Source organism: Hemicordylus capensis, chromosome 1 (genome assembly GCF_027244095.1).
Source record: "Hemicordylus capensis ecotype Gifberg chromosome 1, rHemCap1.1.pri, whole genome shotgun sequence".
Taxonomy (NCBI): domain Eukaryota; kingdom Metazoa; phylum Chordata; class Lepidosauria; order Squamata; family Cordylidae; genus Hemicordylus; species Hemicordylus capensis.
The window spans coordinates 323,761,574-323,786,588 of record NC_069657.1 but is presented as its reverse complement, the minus strand read 5'-3'; the positions used below and the strand labels follow the sequence as shown (position 1 = coordinate 323,786,588).

General features: G+C 41.1%; 1 protein-coding gene across 12 annotated transcripts in view; it reads left to right on the top strand.

The window, feature by feature from the left end:
• The window catches only part of FBXL4 (F-box and leucine rich repeat protein 4), a 75,523-nt gene extending 61,666 nt beyond the window's left edge, over positions 1-13,857 (top strand). For 11 of the 12 annotated variants that reach the window (XM_053287657.1, XM_053287659.1, XM_053287651.1 and 8 more), the window contains one exon: positions 7,914-13,857. In XM_053287657.1, coding sequence (XP_053143632.1) covers positions 7,914-8,077 — 164 coding nt within the window. In that variant the 3' untranslated portion in view covers positions 8,078-13,857. The remainder of the gene's footprint in view (positions 1-7,913) is intronic. The other variant, XM_053287662.1, reaches the window with a different exon arrangement.
• Positions 13,858-25,015: the final 11,158 nt, after the last annotated feature.

The window sequence follows — 25,015 nt, the reverse complement described above, 5'->3', positions numbered from 1 at the left end:
AGACATATCCCTGGCACATAAATAGGAACACAAGCAGGTCTCATATTTCAAACACCTGGGGGTGGTCTTTCATGCATCCAGCACCAGGAGGGCCCACAGCATCTATGTTGCCCAAAACACCCAGAGTGCTGCCACCATCTTAAAATTCTTCAGGTCAAAAGATGACCACTACATGCCTACAGCCCTCAAACTATTAGAATCAAAGTCACTGGTACAACTTTTCTATGGAGCCCAGCTGGGCTCCTTCCCCAACATCGCAACTCTGGAGTTTGTCCAGTCCAAATTCCTAAGAGCAATATTCCAGGTTCCCTGCTATGTCTCCAGTACTAGTCTATTACTGGAGGCAGGCCTGATGAAAGGCCTGATGAAAGTGGAGGCCAGGTTAAGGTTGTCCATACTCAATTTTTGGCTAAGACTATCTTTCCTCCTAATGGGCTTAGTCCCCTTAACGATGAAGGATGGTTACCAATCCACCTGGAAGCAAACCCTGCTGGCAAAACTAACATCGCTTGGGCTCTTCCCTCCTGCCCCAACTACTTTCCCTGGGTTATGAGCAGGCTAGGACACTTCTTAAACAGTGCATAATGGATGCAGAGCACCAAACTGACCTAGGCAGGTCCCCAAACCTCCCTATAACTGAAAGCCTAACATATATAGTGGCACCTGCTGCATATCTAATAGAGCTAGAGGCCCTTAACCACAGAAGAGCCTTAACCCTAGCTCACTGTAGCACCCTCCCTTTGCTGTGTTAGATGGAAGATACAAGAAGATCTTCTTCCCGGAAACCCTATGTCCCTGCGACACTGTGCAAGTTGAAACTACTGAGCATGGCTTCCTACACTGCCTATTCTATAGAGACATCTGCAGTATCTTCATTTCTCCATTACTTAGAAAGTTGCCAGGCTGCACAAGGACAAGGAGAGATAGAGCTGAGTGTCATCCACATATTGCTGACAACTCAGTCCAAGTCTCCGGATGACCTCTCCGAGTAGTTTCATGTAGATGTTAAACAGCATGGGGGACAAGACTGAAACCTGCGGAACTCCACAGGCTAGTGGCCATGGAGCCAAGCAGTAGTCCCCCAGCACCACCTTCTGGACCCTCTCCTCAAGAAAGGACCGGAACCACTGCAACGCAGTACCTCTGACTCCCATACTCAAGAGGCAGCCCAGAAGGATACCATGGTCGATGGTATCGAACGCCGCCGAGAGGTCCAGCAGAACCAACAGGGACACACTCCCCCTGTCTATTTCCTGGAGTAGGTCATCCACTAGAGCGACCAAGGCAGTCTCAGTCCCATACCCGGGGCGGAAGCCAGATTGAAAAGGGCCCAGATAATCTGTATCATCCAAGACCCTCTGTAGCTGGGATGCCACCACACGCTCTATCACCTTGCCCAAGGTCTATAGTTATCCAGGTTGGAGGGATCAAGGGAGGGCTTTTTTAATAATGGTCTTACTACCGCCTCCTTGAGGCACGGTGGCATCCTGCCTTCCCTTAATGAAGCATTAATAGTCACCTCCAACCATCTACCTGTACCCTCCCTGGCAGCTTTTATTAGCCATGAAGGGCAAGAGTCAAGAGCACACCATGTCGCCCACACACTGCCCAAGATCTTGTCCACATCCTCAGGCCACACTAACTGAAAAGAATTCAACACAATGGGACCAGATGGGACCAAAGGCACATCTGCCGGAACTGCCAAAATTTTGGAGTCCTGGTGAGCACGGATGTGAGCGACTTTATCCGCAAAGTGGCAAGCAAACTGATCACAATGGGCTGTAGATGATTCCTCCCCCATTACCTGGGGGGATGTGTGGAGTAATGTTTTTACCTCCCGAAACAGCTCTGTTTGTCTGCACTGAGCAGATGCAATAGAGGCAGAGAAAAAAATGTTTTTTCGCTCCCCCCCCCCACGGAGTAGTCCCTAAAATGGGCTCTATTCCGTGTTCGATTGGATTTGTCACGACTGTTCCTCCAGCATCGTTCCAGCCATCATCCGAGTTGTTTCATTGCCCTAGGCTCCGAGGGAAACCAAGGAGCAGATCGGGCTCCACTAAGCTGGAGAGGGCGTTTAGGATCAACCGTGTCAACAGCCCGGGCCATCTCTCCATTCCAGAAATCGACCAGGGCTTCGACAGGGTCACCAGCTCTGGACACTGGAAAGTCCCCGAGGGCCTTCTGGAATCCAAGTGGATCCATAAGCCTCCGGGGGCGGACCATCCTAATTGGTCCACCACCCCTGAAGAGGGCAGACGGAGCAGTCAAACTAAACCCCACCAGATGATGATCTGTCCATGACAAGGGAGTTGTCTCAGATTCCCCCACCTCCAGATCATTTATTTCCCGGTCGGCAAAAACCAGATCCAGAGTATGTCCTGCCATGTGCATAGGGCCCGATACCAACTGTTTAAAAAATAATAATCAAAATTTTAACACCAGTTTTAACTATTTTACAATTTCTCAAAGAAGTTGATACATCAGCTATGCAATGCACATATTAACATTACACTTCTCTTCACAAAGACCCTTTATTGTGCAAAAAAACTCCAAAAAACCCAAACTGGTACATTTTTATAAACAGTTGGTACAGTTAGAAACATTTCAGCGTACACGTCATCATCAGTTTCCAATCAAGCACAGAAAAAATCTCTTCTGTTCCTCAGCAGTTAAAGTCCTTAACACAGATAACACTGTTCCGTGAGTGTCAGAGAGATAATAAGGGAGGGGAGATCGAGAGGGGAATAACCTGATTTTTCTCACAGGCTAACAATGCTTCTAGAACATTGACATCTGGTTTTAACTTTTCTATAAATAATGCTTCCTTTTATTTTCCTTTTAGAAATTCCTTTCAATCCCCAAAATAGGTATTTTAGTAGTCAGTACTTTGCCTTTGTGCTTTTGTCTCATATGCATTGACTTTGTTCTCTGCGCACAGTGCTTCATATCTGCTAGTTGTTCTCTATATCTGTGTTTCAACGGTCTACCAGATTCTCCTATATAAAATGAAGTGCAATCTAAACACTGAATTTTATATATTGCAACTTACTTTCCAAAATTTCCTTCCCCCGTTCACAAATTTCACAATCTAGTGTATCACATCTCCTATCATACAATCTGGAGTTAGCTAATTGTTGTTTTAATGTTATTAGTGCTGTGCAGACCACATTCACTTTAATTCATTGTCTTTCCAAGATTCTCTCATTTTGCCATGTAAATCTATCCATAATAAATGGTATTTTTAGTACAGGCAAACACTTAATGAATCCAGCTCTTCTCCGAATCTTTGAAACAGGTAGTTCATACCCACCTATTCTTCCTGATTAGGTATTCTGCTTTCTCTCTTTTAGATTCTTTTTGGTGTTCAACTGTGGCGACATCCACTGCCCTCTTTTCTTTTCCCCCATAGTTTGTATTTTCACTGTTTTGGGGTGTGCTGACTGTTTCTTTAATAAAATATTCTTTTTGGCTAATTTTGTATACTATTTGGTCCCTAAATGGTTTTTTCTTAATTTAATTCCCACATCTAGAAAGAAAGCTACCCCTTCTCATTTGGTTTTTCCCTTGTAAGTCTTATACTTCCTCCCTTATTCAATGTTTCAAATATTTCATCTGCCTGCTTTTCACTAGATATAATAATCATCTATATATCATCTATATAGTATATAGAGTCATCTATATACCTTTTATACAGAATTACATCAGAATTGATGCTCCTTCTCTCAATGGTATTCGTATATGAAATGGCTGTAAAAGCACTAATCTATTTCCCATTACCATCCCCTGTCTTTGTACATAATACTTTCCATCAAATCTGAAGGTGTTACATTGCAGGCATACAGTGATTAGTGCATTGATATCATTAGTTGGAAAACCACACTTGTGAATAGCATGACCATTCTGTTCCAATAACCGTATAAGACTCTGCCTAGCCTCTTAATTATCCACATTCGTATACAATGCCTCAACATCAAAACTTTCAAAACTCCCCCATCCCAATTCCATGTAATGCCTCTAATAACTGCTTAGTATTTTGAAAATGTGCAGGTATATAATTCAGGAGTGGTGATAATATTGTTATAATTAACCAACGAATCTGGTCTATAGGTCCATCACAACCTAAATTATTGGTATAACTTTAATTGTTTCTGCTCGTACATTTGGTCCAAGACTTTTTTTTCAATTTTGTGGGTTTTCACTAAGAAGTACAATACTGGCCATGAGGGTGATTATTATTATCAATAAGTTCATAAAAACCTAAGAACAGCCCTGCTGGATCAGGCCCAAGGCCCATCTAGTCCAGCATCCTGTTTCACACAGTGGCCCACCAGATGCCGCTGGAAACCTACAGGCAGGAGTTGAGGGCATGCCCTCTCTCCTGATGTTACTCCCCTGCAACTGGTACTCAGAGGCATCCTGCCTTTGAGGCTGGAGGTGGCCTATAGCCCTCCAGCTAGTAGCTATTGATAGACCTCTCCTTCGTGAAGTTATCCAAACCCTTCTTAAAGCTATCCAGGTTGTTGGCTGTCACCACATCTGTGGCAGAGTATTCCACAAGTTGATTCTGCATTGTATGAAAATGTACCTCCGTTTGCTGCTCCTAAATTTCCTGGCAATCAATTTCATGGGATGACCTCTGGCTCTGGTGTTATGTGAGAGGGAGAAGAATTTCTCTCTATCCACTTTCTCCACTCCATGCATGATTTTATAGATGTCTGTCATGTCTCCTCACAGTCGTCTTTCTAAACTAAATAACCCCAGGTTTTGTAGTCTTGCCTCATAAGGAAGGTGCTCTAGGCCCCTGATCATCTTTGTTGCCCTCTTCTGCAGCTTTATCAGATCTACAATGTCCTTTTTTAGATGTGGTGAACAGAATTGTACATAGTACTCCCAAGTGTGGCTGCACTATAGCCTTTTATAAGGGCATTATAATATTAGCCCTTTTATTTTCAATCCTCTTCCTAATGATCCCTAGCATGGAATTGGCCTTTTTCACAGCTGCCACACATTGAGTCAATACTTTCAACGAGCTGTCCACCACGACTCCAAGACCCCTCTCCTGGTCACTCACCAACAGGTCAGATCCCATCAACATATACTTGAAGTTGGGGGTTTCCATCCCAATGTGCATCACTTTACACTTGCCAGTATTGAATTGCATTTGCCATTTTGTTGCCCAATCACCCAGTTTGGAGAGATCCTTTTGGAGCTCCTCACAATCCGTTTTGGATTTCACTACCCTAAATGGTTTGGTATCATCTTCAAATTTGGCCACCTCACTGCATACCCCAACTTCTAGATCATTTATGAATAAATTAAAAAGCACCAGTCTGAGTACAGATCCCTGGGGGACCCCACTTCTTACTTCCCTCCTTTGTGAAAACTCTCAATTTATCCCTACCCTCTGTTTCCTGTCCTTCAACCAGTTAGCAGTCCACACATGTACTTGTCACCTTATCCCATGACTGCTAAGTTTTCTCAGGAGTTTTTGATGACTCCTAAGAGTTCCTTAAACCTTTTAACAATTTTTTACAAGGAACCTTTTACAATTTTTTTCGTTTTCACAAATACCTTGTTGCCAAGCTGTCTTAACATTTAGGCAGTTGTTAATAAAATCCCACTTCTCTGCTTTCCTATGATTTTTCATAGATTTTAGTTGTATGTTCACAGTCTATAACCTCCTGGTCTCTATATATTTATTTGAACATATTTTAATTGACATAACACCCCATAGATTTTTGTTCTGTAACAATAGGATTTTAGCCTTAACTTTACACTTCTCGAAAGGCATAGACAGCTTTTAATGCTACTTTTGTTATGTTTTATCTTATGCTTTTCAAAGACCAAAATAAATTGATTGATTGTATATGAAAAACTTCAACTTGGCCTCTTCCTAAGAATTCAGAATAAATATCCTTCTCTGTTGGATAACTCCTCTCAAGTGTGGTCTCTTACACCTTCTCCCCCCCACCCCACGTCCTTTACTGCTTGTTAATCCTGAGGTGCTAGGTTTAGTAGATTAAGTTAAAAAAATTGGTAATATGTGAAAGTGAAATAGTTTTGTTCCTTGCCTGCAGGGCACCATATGCAGTGCCATTATGTGATCACACAAATTGCAGCATATGTGTGGATTATGCTTAAATAAGGGCATAAAACATGCTCCAGAAAAATAAACTTGCATTTGATATTTTCACTGCAGCCAGGCAGCATAAAGTACAGCTTAGAAGAATATGGTGGGTTTAGCCATCTGTATGCACCCTACATTAGTTGTTATCTCAAATCATTGAATTAAAATAAGTAATTCTAAGTAAGTTCACACACAATTAAAAGCTCTGTATTTTCAAATATGTAACACCATTTGATCATGAAAGGAGGAACAACAACACATAACTGCCTCTTAGATGTCATAAACCCAAAACACCTCCCACAATTTACTGGAATGTCAAAAGCTCCAACTGTCCTCTTCATGGCTGTCAAAATCATCAGCTTTCCCTGACAGTTTCAAAATGTAGTTAAAATATGTTAAATGCAGCATATTAAAAATATAGTTCCCACTTTAGAGAGAAATTACATGCACCTGAATTTCTAAGAGTTTCCCACTCGGTGGGGACTCCTACAGAACTTAACTCCCACCCCCCTTTTTAAATTGCCACACATTTAGATGTTTTCTGCCTCAGCTGTGAGCTCCAAGAATCTTTTAGAGAATTTTCTGACAATAATTGTTTCTAAGTCCTTTAAGCACCATTAAGAACTTGTGAATGGGTATATTTGTATAAGATGAAACTATGGAATAAAGTGGTATTGGTCAACAAGAAATTATTACTCTTAAACACTCCTTAAGATGTCTGTATTAAAGAATTTGTCAAAGGGAAAAAATGGACAGATTAAGTTGCCTGTAGTGCTTTTGTGCATAACCTTTGGATAGATAACCCAAACAATAAAATTAGGGCAAGTATGGGCAGTGAGGGGGGAGCAAAATTAAAATCCAATATCCTGGAAGGAACCCCATCTACTATCCTGGAGTTTGGGGAGAAAGAATAAGTTTATCTTTGATGTTTAAACTCATTTAATGATTGTCCTTCCCAAGATAAATGAGGGAAAGCTTGTGATAGATGTCTGTTACTTATTATTTTCCCAGTGACATTCCAATTACATATTGTCTAAATAAATATGAGAACACAGCAGGTATATTTGGGGAATTGTGGTGGAAATATACATACATATTTAATGCAGTCAAGCTGCTATAGAACCACACTCACCATATTTTGATCAGATTTGCAGTCTTTCCTGCAGTATCGATCTCAGCAGTTTCTGCTAGTTTCCAGTGGAAGTCGGCTGTACACAATAGTGTTTGGCTGGACCTTGTAACAACAAAAAGCCACTTTTCCAGGAACAGTTTTTCAGGTCTTTAAAAATTGAATGTGTTTTTAAAATGTGCTGAACAAATATTTAATTGGATATATGCAAGTCTTATGCTTCTGGAGGAGAGTGATAGCCCACTTGGTATCTGGGGGAGAAGGGGCAAAAAGAAATTGGAAATCTGCTTGATTTTGAGGCAAGGTGGGAAACAAAGGCAAAGGGACATTTCTGCTGGTGGGAAGAGCATAAATAAGGCACCAGTGCTTGGTTATACACACACCTATCTGCACTTTAAACACTTATGCATTGATTTTAAAAAAATTAAATCTTAAAATATTCATATTATAGAAGGAAAATTGTTGGATCTTTATGAGGCTTTGATTTCTATTGATTAGAATAGAAAGCATCAATTAAAATAAGATTTTTTTGTAGATTATGTATTTTGCAGTTTTCTCTTCCATGTAGCACTGAGAATGTTCAGTTCCTTTAAATATTAAATTCTTTTAATGTTCAATTGTTTCTTCATTTCTCCCCTGCCCCCTTTTCTTTTATAGGCACAAGAATGGTAAGCCCTGCATCTTTAAGAAAATTGCTGGAGTCTTGTAAAGATCTTTCCTTACTTGACGTGTCCTTCTGTTCACAAATTGATAATAGAGTTGTTCTAGAACTGAATGCCAACTTTCCTAATGTGCTCATCAAGAAGAGTTTCACTCAGTGACTCAGTTCATATGCCGCTATATGGAATTGATTTGACAAATTCTGTTTCCTATGATTTTCTGATGACTTTTTTCAAAGGAAAAAAATCTGTGAATAATGGCGAAAAGTTAACTCTTCTTGACATTAAGGTTAAATATTAAATCAAAGATATAAATTGTGATGAGCCATTATACCTTGTAATATATCTAGTTACTGTACTTGGCAAGTGGAACTGCATTTTGAAATGAAAAGAATCATGTAAATGTAAGGTGGCATATATTTGAATGCCTATTAAAAAGCATTTAGTGCAATCAGCTACTTGGATGTTAACATAAAAATAAACTTGTATCACTGACTCATAGAGAAATGAAAGTGTATTTCCATATTAAGTTTTAGTATTGTCCTTTAAGGTGCAAGATGAGATTTGGCCACAATTGGAACTTGAGAACATAATTTGAGATATTAAAAGTGCAAAGAAAAATGAATATCAATTTTCTTCTATTAATAAAAACTTGATATGTCCTTTAAAACTGAATGCATGGTAGCAGATTTGCCATTTCCAATAAATGAAATACAATTTGGTTTTCCACTGTAAATATGAAATTCTGCAACAGGATATTGTAACAGACAAAGAAAGATAACTTCCTCTGCTGAAACCTAGGCCAAATGTTTGTATCTTCACTCTTCTGTGATGATGTAATAGAAAATGTGTGGCATGACATGCACAATTGGGAGTTGGAGAATTCTTAGCATTGTGATGCCATGTCACATGTGCTGTATTGTTAGATATCAGCTGGTGAGAGAGGGAAAGAAAAGCAGTGCTGCTTTTTTGGTAGTAGCCATATGTCTCTCATCACTTTTAAACTGATTCTTGATGCAAAATACAAAATTGATTTAGGGTGTTTACAGCCCTAATAATCAAACTTCTTGGAAATTCCTTTTGCATCAAGTATGTGTGACCAGATTTCATGGATATGAGGAGAGGAGAGCTGGTCTTGTGGTAGCAAGCATGACTTGTCCCTTTAGCTAAGCAGGGTCTGCCCTAGTTGCATATGAAAGGGAGACTAGACGTGTTAGCACTATGAGATCTTCCCCTCAGGGGATGGAGCCACTCTGGGAAGAGCAGAAGGTTCCAAGTTCCCTCCCTGGCTCCTCCAAGATAGGGCTGAGAGAGATTCCTGCCTGCAACCTTGGAGAAGCCACTGCCAGTCCGTGAAGACAATACTGAACTAGATAGACCAATGGTCTGACTCGGTATATGGCAGCTTCCTATGTTCCTATGATATATCAGATCCTTTCTTTCCTTACCAGATTTAATGCAAAAGAAACTCAAAAATGGTTTTTATTGTTATAATCTAAAGAAAGCACAAAGTATATCACCCTTGATGGATCAGGGGAATTTTTTTTAAATATGGAGCATATGCAAAACTATTGAACTTTGAACTTAAAGTTCAATTAACAAAACAGTAAAATATGGCCTTTCTTTATACGGTATAGTGATAGCTAATCATTCATGACATTGTAAATCATCTTATACTTACCATAAACTATGCTTTTATTCAAAATCTTTTTTAAAAAATAAAGCTTTGCAATATGTACATTTATTTAAACATGCCTGTCTGGCTTTGGCCAGTAACTCAAATCTTTAACCACTTGTCTGTAGTGATGACACTGTCTCTCATGATTCAAGATAACTGCAGAGTTTACATACATACATACAAGCCCTACCAAATGATTTAACATACCTACAAGCCCCATTGTGGACCTACTCATAATGGTCCTGTCACTGGATCTTCCTGCACCTAAACTTACCCTTTTGATTGGTGTGGGAAGTTTGGCATTAGGAAGACCTTACAGCAGTAGAGTGTCAGTCTTATTTTGTCTTTTGAGGCTGGAAACCCTGGGGCTCAGTGGGTTGAGCCAGGAAGGAAAATAGTTCTCAGGGTCTTAACAGCAATAGTTGCTTTTAAGCATGCTTGGTAGTCTCCATTGCTTCTGGAAAGTCTGGGAACGTAAGTACAAAGCCATCACCTGCCCTCCTTGCTGCTGGCTTTCCTCTCTTACCACAAAGTACATTTGGGAAAGGAACCAGTGACGGGAAGCTGGTGACCTTAAGTTTTTTCCAGGCTTCCTCAGCAAAAGATTGAAGAAGAGCAACACATTCAGAAAATTTTGCAAGAAAGCTCATAAAGAGATGCTGACATGATGTGGAATGTCCATATTGTTGGAGATAATGGCTATAGCATCAGACAAGCACTGTTGAGCAATTTTATATAGTAGCGCAAAAGTGCTCTTGTGCAACAGTGTCAGCATTGTTTTAGATGCCTGCAGCAACATAGGCAGTGCAGAACTGTCCACAGTATGTTAAGCATCATGCCAGCCGAAGCCAATTGCCATGCAAGTTGAGTAGCACACCCATTACTAGTTGTCAGTCCTACTTATACATGTGCTTTTCAGTGCACTAACATGACAATATTTCTGTAGACACTTTACCAGAACGTGTTTAGATTGCATGCAGACTTTCAGATTTTAAAATGAATCATAATAAATAATAATACTTCTCTCTAGACCTTTTTCTTATTGTGCAAAATAAAACAGAGGGAATTACAACAAAAACAGATGTTTCAACGTATGTACGTCAGCTTCAGTGTTCTATATCCCACTGTTTTGAATCCACACTTATATCCAAGACATTACCCCCAATCTTTACCCCCAAGACTTTATCCCCAATCGAACGAACAAACAATCTAATTAAACACTTGGCTAATACATAACAAATGGGGGAGGAGAGAGGAGGAGAAGGTTGATGACTCACAGCTATGCCTGGTTATTGCTGACACTGAGAGAGAAAAAACCTGGAAGCAGGGGCATATCTAAGGTAGGGCAGGCAGGGCATGTGCTCCGGGCGCAACTTGAAGGGGGCGCGCCATTTTTAAAATGAAATTTTTTTTTAAATGGTTGCCAAAAACAAAATGGCCACTGCACAAGCTCAAATGGTCTCTGTGAGGCCCTAGGCCATGCCAGGCCTCGCAGAGGCCATTTGAGCATACACAATGGACATTTTGTTTTCAGCAGCCATTTTTTAAAAAGAAAATTTATTTTAAAAAATGGCCTCCGCACATGCTCAAATGGTCCCTGCAAGGCCCTAGAGGGGGGACCTTTGCAGATTCCCCCACAGCCTTTAGGAAGCCTCCCAAAGCGGCTACAGGTAATTGTGTGTGTGTGTGTGAGAGAGAGAGAGAGAGAGAGAGAGAGACTGTACACATATTTAGTTTGGCACTATGTACAGAGAATCAGGGCTTGTGAATACTGAGCTGAAGCTTATGAGCTAGGATTGTATTCATTTGCTCTTACTTTGCTTCTTGTGATAAGTGAGTTAAATGTGATGTCTTAATAATATGAATATTAATGGTGAGTTTGTCTTTGGATCAGTGTGAAATCCTTAGTATTAAGGCCCACTGGGAGTTTCTTGCTCTCTTTCTCTCATTTTAACTGTCTTTCTGAAAGACTAGAATCTATTCCAAGCAGTGACACAGTTTACTCTGCATATCCTTTAATTATTTTCAGAGTATCTGGGAAAAGTCAAATTCTCCATTGATTTTTAAAACTTATGTAATAGTGATGCTAGTAGATACATAGTAGAGAATTAGACAGACTCTTGTGTTTAGTTTTCCAAGTACACCTCCACATAGTATTTGGGTATTTCATGAGCCCCAGCATACTGAAATTTGTAGTTTTCCAGCATTTTTTGGTCTGGCTACGTCCACTGCTAAATAGTTTTTGAAACATTAAAAGATTAATGAGCTTGACTTGTATTTTTCAGCTGATATTATGGTAAAGTTATCTGAAAGATGGGTGTCAGATGTTTGGACAGGGGGTGCAATTTCAGTGCTTGCCCTAGGCGCTATTTTCCCTAGATACGCCTCTGCCTGGAAGAGGGAGGGTATGACAAAAAATGTTATTTGCACCCTTTAATGGCCTATGTACTTTAAGATTTCCCTCATTTCTTCTTTGCCATTAACGTCTGGCTGTAGTTTATCCAAATATAATGCTTCCCTTATCTTCCTTGGATATAAGTGTGGATTAGATCCACAGTAAAGTGTTTTGATTACAAATTGCTTTTTCTCTGATGTTATTTTTAAAATTAACTTCAGATTGCTGCTTTTAAATATTTAGAAGGGAAGGTGGATTGTCCTGATGGATACATTCCAGGATTCTGCTTTTTGCATTTCCTTAGATTAAAAGCCTTTAAAATATATTGATATATTTGCTAATGTGAGCTTAGTATTTAATGTCGTGGCTGACCTGTACAGCTTAAAAGCAGTGTGGGAGGTTCTTAATCACTCACGTTAAGCTGTGCAGCATGTCAGCAGTGATCATATGGATTCAGTGACTGACATCCTGACTAACGGAGTGCTTGTAGAAGGATGTGCTTATGTAAAGTTGTTGTGCTAGTTACTTGTGCTAAGTATGGAGTTTGCATTCCAGACTGGTGTTCTACTAATGCAAGTATGTTAGCACAACTGTTGTGCAACCTATGGCACTCCTTATTTGTGTTAAATGGAACTTTTGCACAAGAGCACAATAATGCAATTCCAAACAATTTTTAACACAGCTATGTGTTCTTGCACTGGCACAACTTTGCTGATTACTCAAGTACTTTGTTAGGATATCAGCCAGTATCCTTTATGTACATCCAGTGAGTACATTTGGATTAATAGCAAAAAAGGGAATAATCCAGAGAACGTTATGCAATCCCATTGAAATCTATAGAATCTAACCACAATTATGCAGTGGCATGCCTTTATTTCAGTGGATTACATTTTGTGCAGCAAACCACCAGTCCAAGTGAGAGGTGCGGTCACTGCTTCCACACCACTCTACAGCCTGCCCACACTGCTTCTGAAGACAGAGAGGCTCTTTGTCAACTGAGTGTGTCAGTGCACTGACGATGGTACTTCCAATGGGAATAATAAACTGTCATGCTAGTTTCCTCCATTTAACGTTTCTTTCATGGCACTGAAGATAATGTAGGGCTGCTTAGCACATGAACCCACCCACTCCGCCTCCATGAGGTCAGGTATGTGAGTACATGGTAATGTGTACTGTATTGAGGAGAAATGTTAGTGACATTCAAGACATACTTCGAAATGGCTGCAGTGATTTTTGCTATCATAGTGGCTGGAGAACTTACTGCTGCAATCATGGGAATGGTTGTCAGCCATTTTTATGTACTGTTGTGTTCACACTAAAGTTTCTCCATGTGCTGGTGTCATAGGGATACAATAAATAGGGTATGAATGTGTGTACCACTCCTTAAATATATCTAAATATGAACATTCTACTTTGCTGACAGATTGCTATCCTACACATTTGTTTTATAAAATTATGTTTACTTTAAAGTTGTTTTCAAATGTGTGTTTTATAAATAATATGCATATTGAATGCAATTAAGGATTATATTTGTACATATTTGTTACAGAAGAGTGCTCCTTTGGACAATGTATGTTTACAAATTCAATAATTGGCTCAGGGTGTGCACAGTCGTGTTTTATTTAAACAAAAATATATTGATATATCTAATTTGTAAATAGAATGTTATTTGTTATGGGTATAGTGGATAATGTGTGCCTTTTATTTTTTACAATCAGTTGTAGAACATCTAAACACACTTTTGCAGATGCTGAGTGTCACTGAAATCAATGAAGAAAATGTGTTTGGCTTATGGTGTAAGTGTCTTTGTTTACATGCCAAAACAACACATTATTCTTTTTACAAAAATTAAACCAGAGTCACAAACTGTGCAAGCGTGCATTAAATTCTTGACCTGGATGTTCTGTTCCATTTTTGGATCCTGAAAACTTAGGATTCTAAAACATTCACTACATACAAATGTACACTATGCATACAAAACATATACTGAGGGTATTCACTCGGTGGAGTGGGGAGAAAAGGCTGCAAAACCTTACCTTCATCCCAGGTGATCCTCCAAACATCTCTGGGTCCATGGACCACACTCCCAGATGAGCAGGACTGCACCCGGGCAGAGCTCCAGAGGCCTGGATGTCAGACCCATACATATAGCAACAATATAGCTTTACCAATATACAGTGACATAGTAAATTACTCCACTACATTAATCATAAGTTGCCATGGTATATTCATTACTATTAAACAATACTTAGCCACGTTGTAAGTAACATTGGCTTGATGGTCTGACAAGAGATGAAATATATTCTTCATCTCCACTGCCTGGTTTGTCCTTAATCGAAGTAAAATTAATGACTTACGTGAATCCCTATTAAAACTACAGTATTATTTCCAACTTTGCCTCTTCATCCTAGAGGTTGTTCTCAAGGCTTCCATGAGATTTAGGAACAGTGCAGGGTGTGTGTGAGAGAGTTTAGTGTAAAGTAGGGCCTGTAAACCCTCAGTGCTTATACAGAAATCCTAGAGGGACACATGGACATACTGCACATAGGAGCCCTTTGGATCCTGCTGCTGAAGAAGAAAGAAAAGAAACCATGGCTGATATCCTGACTAAATTATTCAGTAGTACCACTCAGGAGTTGCTCTGAAGGCCTACAAAATTTCAGTAAGACTTCCTGTAGTAAATTTTGCCAGTCTTTGAAGCTCTTCCCATGATCAAGTGGGAAGGGCTACCCTGTTATGTGAGGAGGAAACCCAAAAGTGCTCATCTCCCCCAGACGATCACATGGAACTCCCTGGCTGGTGGCTTCGCTTGGGCGTGCCTGCACCTTGCCGTGGCTCGTCCAGCAGCTCCGGGAGTCAGGCAAAGAAAGGGGTGCGGTGCCCCAGTAATGTACCACGTGAGTGTGCAGTGCATTAATGGGGTTCCCCCTCCCCCAACCCCCTCCTTGAGTGTTCGCTGTGGCTGCAAGCAGCTGCGGCAGACACACACACAAAATGGGGTTAATGGCGCACTTACGTTAACCGCGCAGCTCCCGTTGCTGCTCACAAACAGCCCAAACCGGGCTGGGCTCCCTTTGCCCAGTTTCTGCTGCTCGTGAGTGTCGCCTCTTTGTGTGTTACTACCGTGTTGAACCTGTATTAATATGTGTGAGGGAGGGGCCTTGTTAGTATAGAATGTTCTTCATGGAAAATATCTTCAGAACGCTCATTTTCAGCAAGAGAGAGCACCCATATTTGGAAAACTAGCTTTGCTTTCCTCTGCTTTAAAAAGTCAATGTCTAATCAAGACTCAAGGGAAAATTTTAACTGAATTTAATGTTAAGACTACTCAATATAAATATTGTTTATCCATACTTGTTTTTCTATGCTACTTTCACAAAGGGATTTTTTCTTCCCCTGCTGCTTAATTGCACTTGAGAGTTGATTAACTTCTTAGCTGTTAGTGACTGAGTAGTACTTGGAATAATAATGTCAAATCAAGAGTAGAAAACATAAAATATGTGGGTCACTTTTCTGATATTACAATTTTGAAAAGAGGGGCAGGGAGAGAATGCTCTGAATTGTCACTTGAAGAAGAGTTTATTGGCTTAAAACTGTACCGAAGCCAATGCTAATTCTCTTTTCTCACTATTCAAACTAGCAAAACTATCCGTTTCTTCTCTCTTAAATCCAAGAGCCTATTTCTCTCAGCCGTCTTTCTCTGGTCAGCTTGGAAGCTACTTTAATTTGGACACTAAGCTAAATTTCCTCTAAGCAGTTATATGGTTAATCTTGTAACTTATTTTTAGAAGTAATATTGCTTTAATCAACTCTTTTACTCCATTTTTACTCCAAAAAAGATAGCAAAACCCTTCCATCTCAATTGGGCTTGCTTTCTTCATGTTAAGATATGGTTTTTGCATTACCTCTGAGAAACGAGTGTGCTCTTTCAGATTGTGCCCATACTTGAATATGTTTGGGGAAACAATGAATAATAACAATATGTGCCAGCTTGTGAGCTTAGGAGAAGCATCTGAGTTTTTGTCATATAAAAGTCTTTTCTTAGAAATGAGATGTACCACACCATAGCTTAGGAAAAGAAGTAACATTATGAAGACAAACCCAAATGTTTGAGGCAAGCAAGCCATGCCACACATTATAAGCTGAAAAGATGAACTTAATCATGGGGTGTGTTCTTTTCCCAACTGTTTTGTGCTGGTAAGAGCATCAGGAGTCATCCTTCTCACAACCCACCTAGGATAAATTTCAAAGGCATAGTAAATAGGTGGTTTTTAAGCAAGCAAACTTATAAGCAATTTTTTTTTGTTCAAGCAGCAATCCTCATGCAGTTTTCTGTTATTAAGAAGGTTTATGTATGGAAAAAGTATTTGGTATCTATTGGGGATAAAATTTTGGTTCTGAATACGGGCTGACACCCAGACAAATGCTGTGCTAGTGCAGCAAACAAAGATGCACACATGCTATCTCTTGTAGTCTCGGTCTGCTTGTGCAACAAAGATAGTGGATAGCTTTGCATCATTCCCTGCGACATATATGAACTGAGGAAAGGATTCACAGCAGGAAGCACACCACAGGTTCTGCAAGTGCACCTGTTGCACTGGTGCAATACTAGTCTGAATGCAAGTTCCTGATTTAGTGGAACTAGCTAGCACAATACCCTTGCACTAGTTCAACATGTTTGCACAATTACAGCTCAGAATGGAGCAGTTCCACATCAGAATAATTTTTGTGCAAAGCTTTTGGTGGCAGGAAAATGGACTGAGAGGCTAGCTACGGCCACTGCGTCTGACATCAGACGCAGGGGGCGGGGTGTGGCTCCCAAACGGAGCCTTAAGGCTCCGTTCGGGAGTTGGAGTTTAACTCCCGAAGGGGCCGCGTGGCCCCTTCGGGAGTTAAACTAAGGCTGCTGCTGCATGTGCTGCGAATGCAGTGGCAGCCTTTTAATTCATGAAGGGGCCGCACGGCCCCCACTCAGGAGCTAAACTAGCACCCCTGCATCTGACGTCAGACACGGGGGCTGTGTTGGGGCTGCAAAGCGTGGACCCTGATTGGGTGTGGCCCAGGTTCTTTGAACCCGTTCACCCAATGATAGCTCCACCCCTGGGTACAGTGGAGTAAAAGAGTCAATTAAAGCAATATTACTTCTAAAAATAAGTTACAAGATTAACCATATAACTGCTTAGAGGAAATTTAGCTTAGTGTCCAAATTAAGTAGCTTCCAAGCTGACCAGAGAAATAGGCTCTTGGATTTAAGAGAGAAGAAACAGATAGAAGGAGCCCAGATTGGGGTGCGGCGGTTATTGTGCAATCTTGTAGGCTTGTGCCCGAAACGTTTCGGAGGCCATTATGAAGGCCTCTGAAACGTTTCGGCTCTGGGGGCAGTTTCAGCGCCGAAATGCCAATGGAGGTAGCACTTTAAGGGTGGGGGAGGGTGTACTCACACCTCCCGCCGCATTTCCCCCGCCGGCGCCCTGTTGTTTTGAAGCCCCTTGGGGTGGCAGGGTTCCTCCCTGCCGCCCTGTTTCCCCCGTCGGCCGGAAGTGGCTGGAAGTCGCGAGCGCGCGTGCACCCGTCGTGCATGCGCGCACACATGGTAGAAGGGCACATGGCTGAAGAGTACACCCTCCCCCGCCCTTAAAGTGCTATCCCCCACCGGCACCGAAGATCTTCGTGCACATCCCTACAATCTTGTTCCTTCCTTTATTGGCAGGTGGATCCTCACAGCTCATGTGCAACCGAAGGACCTCTTCCCTCAGGGATGGACTGGGAAGCAGCAAACAGCTGCAAAGAATCAAGGGGTTTAGATGGCAGGGATAGATCCAAAGGGTGTCTGTTCTCACGAAGTCCGCTCCTGGTAGTAGTGAGGAGAGCTGTGCAGATTGGATATGTCAAGAGAGCCTATCTAGGGACTGGAAGCAAGGGTGGCCTGCAGAGTGAGGCACAGCCAGGTGGTAAGGCGGGTGTCCAAGTAATAGGTGACTCCCCAAGTGAGGCACACTGGAGACCAAGTGGAGCACATTGGCTCAAGGAATTAGGGGCAATTAGAGCCCAAATCATGTCCTGGGGGAACATTCCAGTTGCTCTTCTTTCTTGAATAGGATAGTTCTGGGGAATCTCAAAAGATCCCATTGTTTGTGTTTCTGTGCTACAACAGGATGCTTGAATGGGTCAAATCCACCCTTAATGCAAATGGAGTGAATGAACATGCAAACAGAGTATCTCTTTAGGTCAGAAGGACCTAGTAAACTAATTAGTGTTTAATGGGGACATCTGCAGAGGCTTATCTGACTTCCCTGTGGAAGCAATTGGTTTGAGCTCATTTGAGGCATCTATGAAGGGGAGATAGACCAAAGGAGAGTCAATCGTGCAAGAGACCTTGAATGGAGAGTTAACCTTTGCAAATTAACTCTACTTAGGTATTCCTGCATGGGGAAGGCATGAGGCTAGGTCCCTTTCAATTTGGCTTTGGCAGCTGCTAAATCTAGGGGTGACTACTAATATGCCAACAAATGGAGGGATCACGATCCTGTGAGGCTCCTGAGCATGTGAAGAGTGAGACCCATATGCCTGCAGTCTCAAACATACAGGTGAAACTCAAAAAATTAGAATATCGTGCAAAAGTTCATGAATTTCAGTAATGCAAATTAAAAGGTGAAACTGATATATGAGATAGACGCATTACATGCAAAGCGAGATAAGTCAAGCCTTAATTTGTTATAATTGTGATGATCATGGCATACAGCTCATGAGAACCCCAAATCCACAATCCCAGAAAATTAGAATATTACATGAAACCAATAAAACAAGGATTGTAAATAGAACAATATCGGACCTCTGAAAAGTATAAGCATGCATATGTATTCAGTACTTGGTTTGGGCCCCTTTTGCAGCAATTACTGCCTCAGTGCGGCGTGGCATGGATTCTATCAGCCTGTGGCACTGCTGAGGTGTTATGGAAGACCAGGATGCTTCAATAGTGGCCTTCAGCTCTTCTGCATTGTTTGGTCTCATGTCTCTCATCCTTCTCTTGGCAATGCCCCATAGATTCTCAATGGGGTTCAGGTCAGGCGAGTTTGCTGGCCAATCAAGCACAGTAATCCCATGGTCATTGAACCAGGTTTTGGTACTTTTGGCAGTGTGGGCAGGTGCCAAGTCCTGCTGGAAAATGAAGTCAGCATCCCCATACAGCTCGTCTGCGGAAGGAAGCATGAAGTGCTCCAAAATCGCCTGATAGATGGCTGCATTGACCCTGGACTTAATGAAGCACAGTGGACCAACACCAGCAGATGACATGGCTCCCCAAATCAACACAGACTGTGGAAACTTCACACTGGACTTCAAGCATCTTGCATTGTGTGCCTCTCCATTCTTCCTCCAGACTCTGGGTACTTGGTTTCCAAATGAGATGCAAAAGTTGCTCTCATCATAAAAGAGGACTTTGGACCACTGAGCAACAGACCAGTTCTTTTTTTCTTGAGCCCAGGTAAGACGCTTCTGATGTTGTTTGTTGTTCAGGAGCGGCTTGACAAGAGGAATATGACATTTGAAGCCCATGTCCAGGATCCGTCTGTGTGTGGTGGCTCTTGATGCACTAACTCCAGCCTCAGTCCACTCCTTGTGAAAGTCCCCAACACTTTTGAATGGCCTTTTCCTGACAATCCTCTCCAGGCTGCGGTCATCCCTGCTGCTTGTGCACCTTTTTCTTCCACACTTTTCCCTTCCACATAACTTTCTATTGATGTGCTTTGATACAGCACTTTGGGAACATCCAACTTCTTTTGCAATTACCTTTTGAGGCTTTCCCTCCTTATGGAGGGTGTCAATGATGGTTTTCTGCACAACTGTCAAGTCAGCAGTCTTTCCCATGATTGTGATTCCTAATGAACCAGACTGAGAGACCATTTAAAGGCTCAGGAACCCTTTGCAGGTGTTATGGATTGATTAGCTGATTGGAGTGGGACACCTGGAGCCTAGACTGTTGAACCTTTTCACAATATTCTAATTTTCTGGGATTGTGGATTTGGGGTTCTCATGAGCTGTACGCCATGATCATCACAATTATAACAAATTAAGGCTTGACTTATCTCACTTTGCATGTAATGCGTCTATCTCATATATCAGTTTCACCTTTTAATTTGCATTACTGAAATTCATGAACTTTTGCACGATATTCTAATTTTTCGAGTTTCACCTGTAAGCAGAGAGGCTTCTGGGAGCCTGTCAAAAAGCAGTGCTAGCAGCAGGTTAGGGGAAGGTATAATCAGGTTGATTCTAGAGAAGAACAGACAAAATAGGAAGAAAGATTAGATATCTTTCTAATAGTCTGGAAACTAATGACTTGGACACATGGCCCTGCAAAGTGTGCTCCCACAGAAAATGTTTCCTCACTTTATCCTGCCAGAAGCTTCATCAGGCTATATGCATTCCACATGGATCCAAGAGATACATGGGTAGAAATGTCCTACTGTGGAGGTTTGTAAGTTTTTACCATATGGGGAAGTGAAATTGAAAAGGCAGTTTAAAAGAAATCAGGGAAGGTATGTAGTGCACCAGTAAAGAGAGAGACAATGCAGCCTCCATAAATTACAAGGGGAGATTTGAAGAAATGAAAGGTTCATATAGCGGCAGGGGAAAGCTTTGCTGATGTTCATCACCTTTGTTCCCCTGGAGTTATGGATGGCTGCTCCTATGCTTGAGAATGCTGGATAGCTGCTCCTATACTCTGCCTTGAATGATGTTTCTTCTTAGAATAGCAACTATAAAAAGACACAGATGGTGCAGGTGGGAGGAGCTGTTGCTTGAATTACAATCCCTATCTATGCTTCATTAGTTATTGGAGGCCTTGCTCTGGATCCTATTGCCTTCAGGAGCTTGGTTGGGACGTGGGGCATGGGACAGCACATTCTCAGTCAAGTGCCCAGTTGTGGAAATACCTGCTTCTCAAAATCCAGTTGCTTCCCTTGCTGTTGGCTTTTAGATAGATAGTTGAGACCCATCCTTTTCATCTAGCTTTTTAAATTAATTTGGTCTATCTTTGCTTTTATTGTACGTTAAGTGGTTTTACATAGGCTGAAACTTGGCTTCTTGTTTTTAATCAATATTATTGTTTTAGGTTTGTACTAGTCACCTTGAGAATCCTGTAAGTACAGCCCAAAAGTGAACAAAAAATATTTAAAAGAAATAATCATCCTCATCAGGATGGCATAACTTCCCTAAAAGCCTGCCTGGAGATGGTAATGGTCTGGATGAGGGATAATAAAGTGAAGTTGAATCCAAATAAGTCATAAGTACTGATTTGGGGGGAGGGGGGACCCGAGAAATGATTTAGATCTGCCTGTTCTGAATGGGGTTACACTCCCCCTGAAAGATCAGATACGTAGCTAGGGAGTGCTCCTAGATCCCAAACTCTCTTTGGTTTCTCAAGTTGAGGCAGTGGTCAGGAGTGCATTTTATCAGCTTTGGCTGATACATCAGCTATGCCCTCTACTGGAAGTAAATGACCTTAAAATAGTGGTGCATATGCTGGTAACCTCCAGTCTTGACTACAGTAGTTTATTCCATGTGTGGCTGCCTACGTACGTAGTCCAGAAACTACAATTGGTACAGAATGCAGCAGCCAGATTGGTGTCTGGGACAATATGAATGGACCATTTAACACCAATTCTGAAAGAACTGCACTGGCTGCCGATATGTTTCAAAGCAAAATGCAAAATAATGGTTATTACCTGTAGACCCCTGAACAGCATGGGCCCAGGGTACTTAAGAGAGTGACTTCTTTGTCATGAACCCTGTCCCCTATTAAGATCATCTGGAGAAATCTGGTTACAGTTGCTGCTGGCTTGTTTGGTAGTGACTTAGGGACCGGGCCTTCTTTGTGGCTGCCCCAGGGCTTTGGAATAGAGGTATGCATGGAACTGGTTTGGCCAATCTGGTTTGAATAAACTTGTAAAGGGGAAATTGGTGAGAATTCCCCTTTACAAGTAAAGGAGCGTTCCCTTAGGTGGGGAGGGGTTTACCTTATCGGAGGCAGTGGAGACATTGGCAGTGGGGAGTGGGAGCTCCACCAACCCCCCACTGACCTTCTGAAGAAAATCCTGAGCTGCCACTGAGGCAGTGGCTTGGTAAAGGAGGGGAAGTGTGCTTGGGGCCGTGCCAGGGAGGGAGAGTGGCAGCACCAGCAGCTGCACCAGCTAGGTAAGGGCTCTCACTGCCCACGCCCAGCTGTGTGGCCGCCCCCTACCATCTGGAACTGGGCCCGGTTTGGTTCAATCACGGACCAAACTGTCCCTGGTTCAGTCCATGATTGAACCTTCAAACCAGCCCCGGTTCGAGGCAAACCAGTTGTGGGTTAACCATTTGTGCATACCCTTACTTTGGAAAATGCTCCCTGCTAAAATAAGAGCATCTCCTTCTCTGTTTGCTTTTAGGAAGACCCTCTAGACACACCTGTTTTCTCAGACTTTTAACTGAAATTAATTTTAAACTAATTTATTTTTTATCTCATACAATTGTTTTAACTTTTCATTCTGTGAAATTATTTTAGCTGTTTTTACTCTGTTTTATTTTTGTTGTGTTTTAAATTGTGTACCCTGCTTAGAGATGCATGTATCAGGTGATATATACATATGATGAATAAATAATAGTTACTCAGGTGATGGAACTGCTAACTGAGCAATAAAATTGCATTCTCCTGGCTACAAACGATTGCATTTTATTGCAGGAGTAATGCAGTTTTCCTGCAACAGTAGTGCTACTGTCTGTTATGGAAAGGTGTTTGAAATTTCCACGGTAACTGAATAACTGTTGAGACTGTTAAAAATAATCAGCTGGAGAGGCCTCTAGAAAAGATGCAAGCTTCTCTTCTAAGGAAGAAGATAACATTGTGGTAAAACAAGTGTTTCAGACAAGAATAAGAAAAACAAAGCCATAATGTGAGCTGTGGTTACCCATCAAAAATAGGAAAAGATCTTCCAAAGAGGTTAGAAACAGAAGGGAGAAAAAAAGATTATTGGATCTGTGACTCAACTGAAGCAAGACTATGACAGAAGAAAAATAGTTTGCTTGAGTCTTCTTATAAGAAATAATTAATGGGAAAGATCATACTAGATTAAAAAGGAGAGTCTCAAAGATTGTGATGGCATAAGAACAGCTCTGCTGGATCAGGGCTAAGGCCTATCTGACCAGCATCCTGTTTCATACAGTGGCCCACCAGATGCCTCTGGGAAGCCCACAAGCAGGAGGTGAAGACCTTTTAAAAAGAGACAAGGATGAGATAGAATTATGGACTTGTTTAAAAAAAAAACTACTTGGAGAAGGCTTTAGAGAAGATAATGAAGCAATTCATTCAAAAGCATCTATGGCATAATTGTGTGATTAATTTATTATTCAAAAGCTTGATTTAATACCAAGAACAGCTCATGCCAAAACATTCTATTTTCCTTCATGGAGAAACTCAGTTGATCTTGTCTTCCAAAGAAGGTCCCAGAAATTGTGTTCAGAGCAACAGCTACAATAACATGGAAACGTAACTGAATGACTAAATTCTTCGAGTATTGATAATTGGATGCAGAAAAGATTCAATGAATAATGTTGAAACTGTTTTTAGAATTATGATTGGTACTTTAAAAGATTGTATAGTTGTAAGGACCTTGGATGTCTTCTAAACCAATCACCTGCTTGGTGCCTGATAGATGGCCTTTAATGACCAAATATCATTGAAATTAATGGGACTTAGGCTAGTCATGATTAACTTGCTTCATTGATTTTAATGGTGCTAAGTCAGTCTAGATGCAGGCCAGTAATTTAAGTGGCCTTAACACTGAGTTGGGTTGTAGACTTTTGTAGCTAGAAAGAGTTAACAATATACAAATTCAGTTATTATAGGGGAATAATTTCAAAAGCAGATTTCAACGTACAGTATGAGCATTAGTGAAAGCTAACCCAAAAAAATACTGGCTGGCTGGCTGTCCACCTCCAAGGCATTTTATATAAATGTTCTTTTGTTTCTTTAAAAAAAATCTAGAAGGCAAACACAGGGCTCACCAATATAACCTACACACACTATAGGAAGTGACTTGTGTGAAATTGCCCATAAGTATAGCATGGGGAGCATTCCTTTTATTCCCTCTCAGACATAGGTGTCTCATGTGGTATTGTTTCAGTTTTGTTATAATTATGTGTCATTTTGAGCTATTGTTTATAGAAGAATGGATATTCTTAAAAATAAAAATAGATCTACTCTGTTTTGTATGTGTGTGTGGGTTTGTTTGCTTACAAAATTAATGTAGGTTTCTTTTTGACTGCAATATGTTGTGAAATACCAACTGTGCTTCAAATTGTTTCCTCCTAGGCCATAGATACTACATGCCCTCTATTTGCTAACCTCTCTATCATGATTTAATATATATAACACCAAAATATAGTACACAATTGTGATTGCAGAATTGTTTGGACTTGCTATAATGCATGTACATACATATTTCTGTATTTATATTCTGCCTTTCTGCAGTGTATTCACGGCAGCTTATAAAGAAGTTTTTTTATTAGTTCCTGGTGCTTTTGTACAAAAAATAGACAGGCACACCTTCTTCCGAGGAGGGTTTATGAAACGTAACTGGGAAGTGGCAGTGTAGCTTTAAATTACTGTAGTCTGCCTAGGGACTATGATATTACTTCTAAACTTTTAAGTGTGTAGGTAATATATTTTTGCTAAAGATGGAGAGGAAACTCAGTGTGTACTTTTATGTATGGGTCAGATCCTTATCATCAGGGAGCTCTGGAAAGTGGGTCTGGAGATGTGATCCTCCTCACATCAGAGCCAGTACTTTCTCTCTGTCACGGTGCCTACCCACATAATTGCCTCTCTGTTCTAGAGGCTCTCCATGGCTCTCCTGCTCCCCATTGGTAATGTCTTACAGCCTGTGGCTGCTTTGCTGAATATGAGAGGAGACACTGGAATATTAAGTGATATTGCTACACAAGTACTTGGTGATCCCCTTTCTTCTGGGTAAAATTGCACTATGGAAAT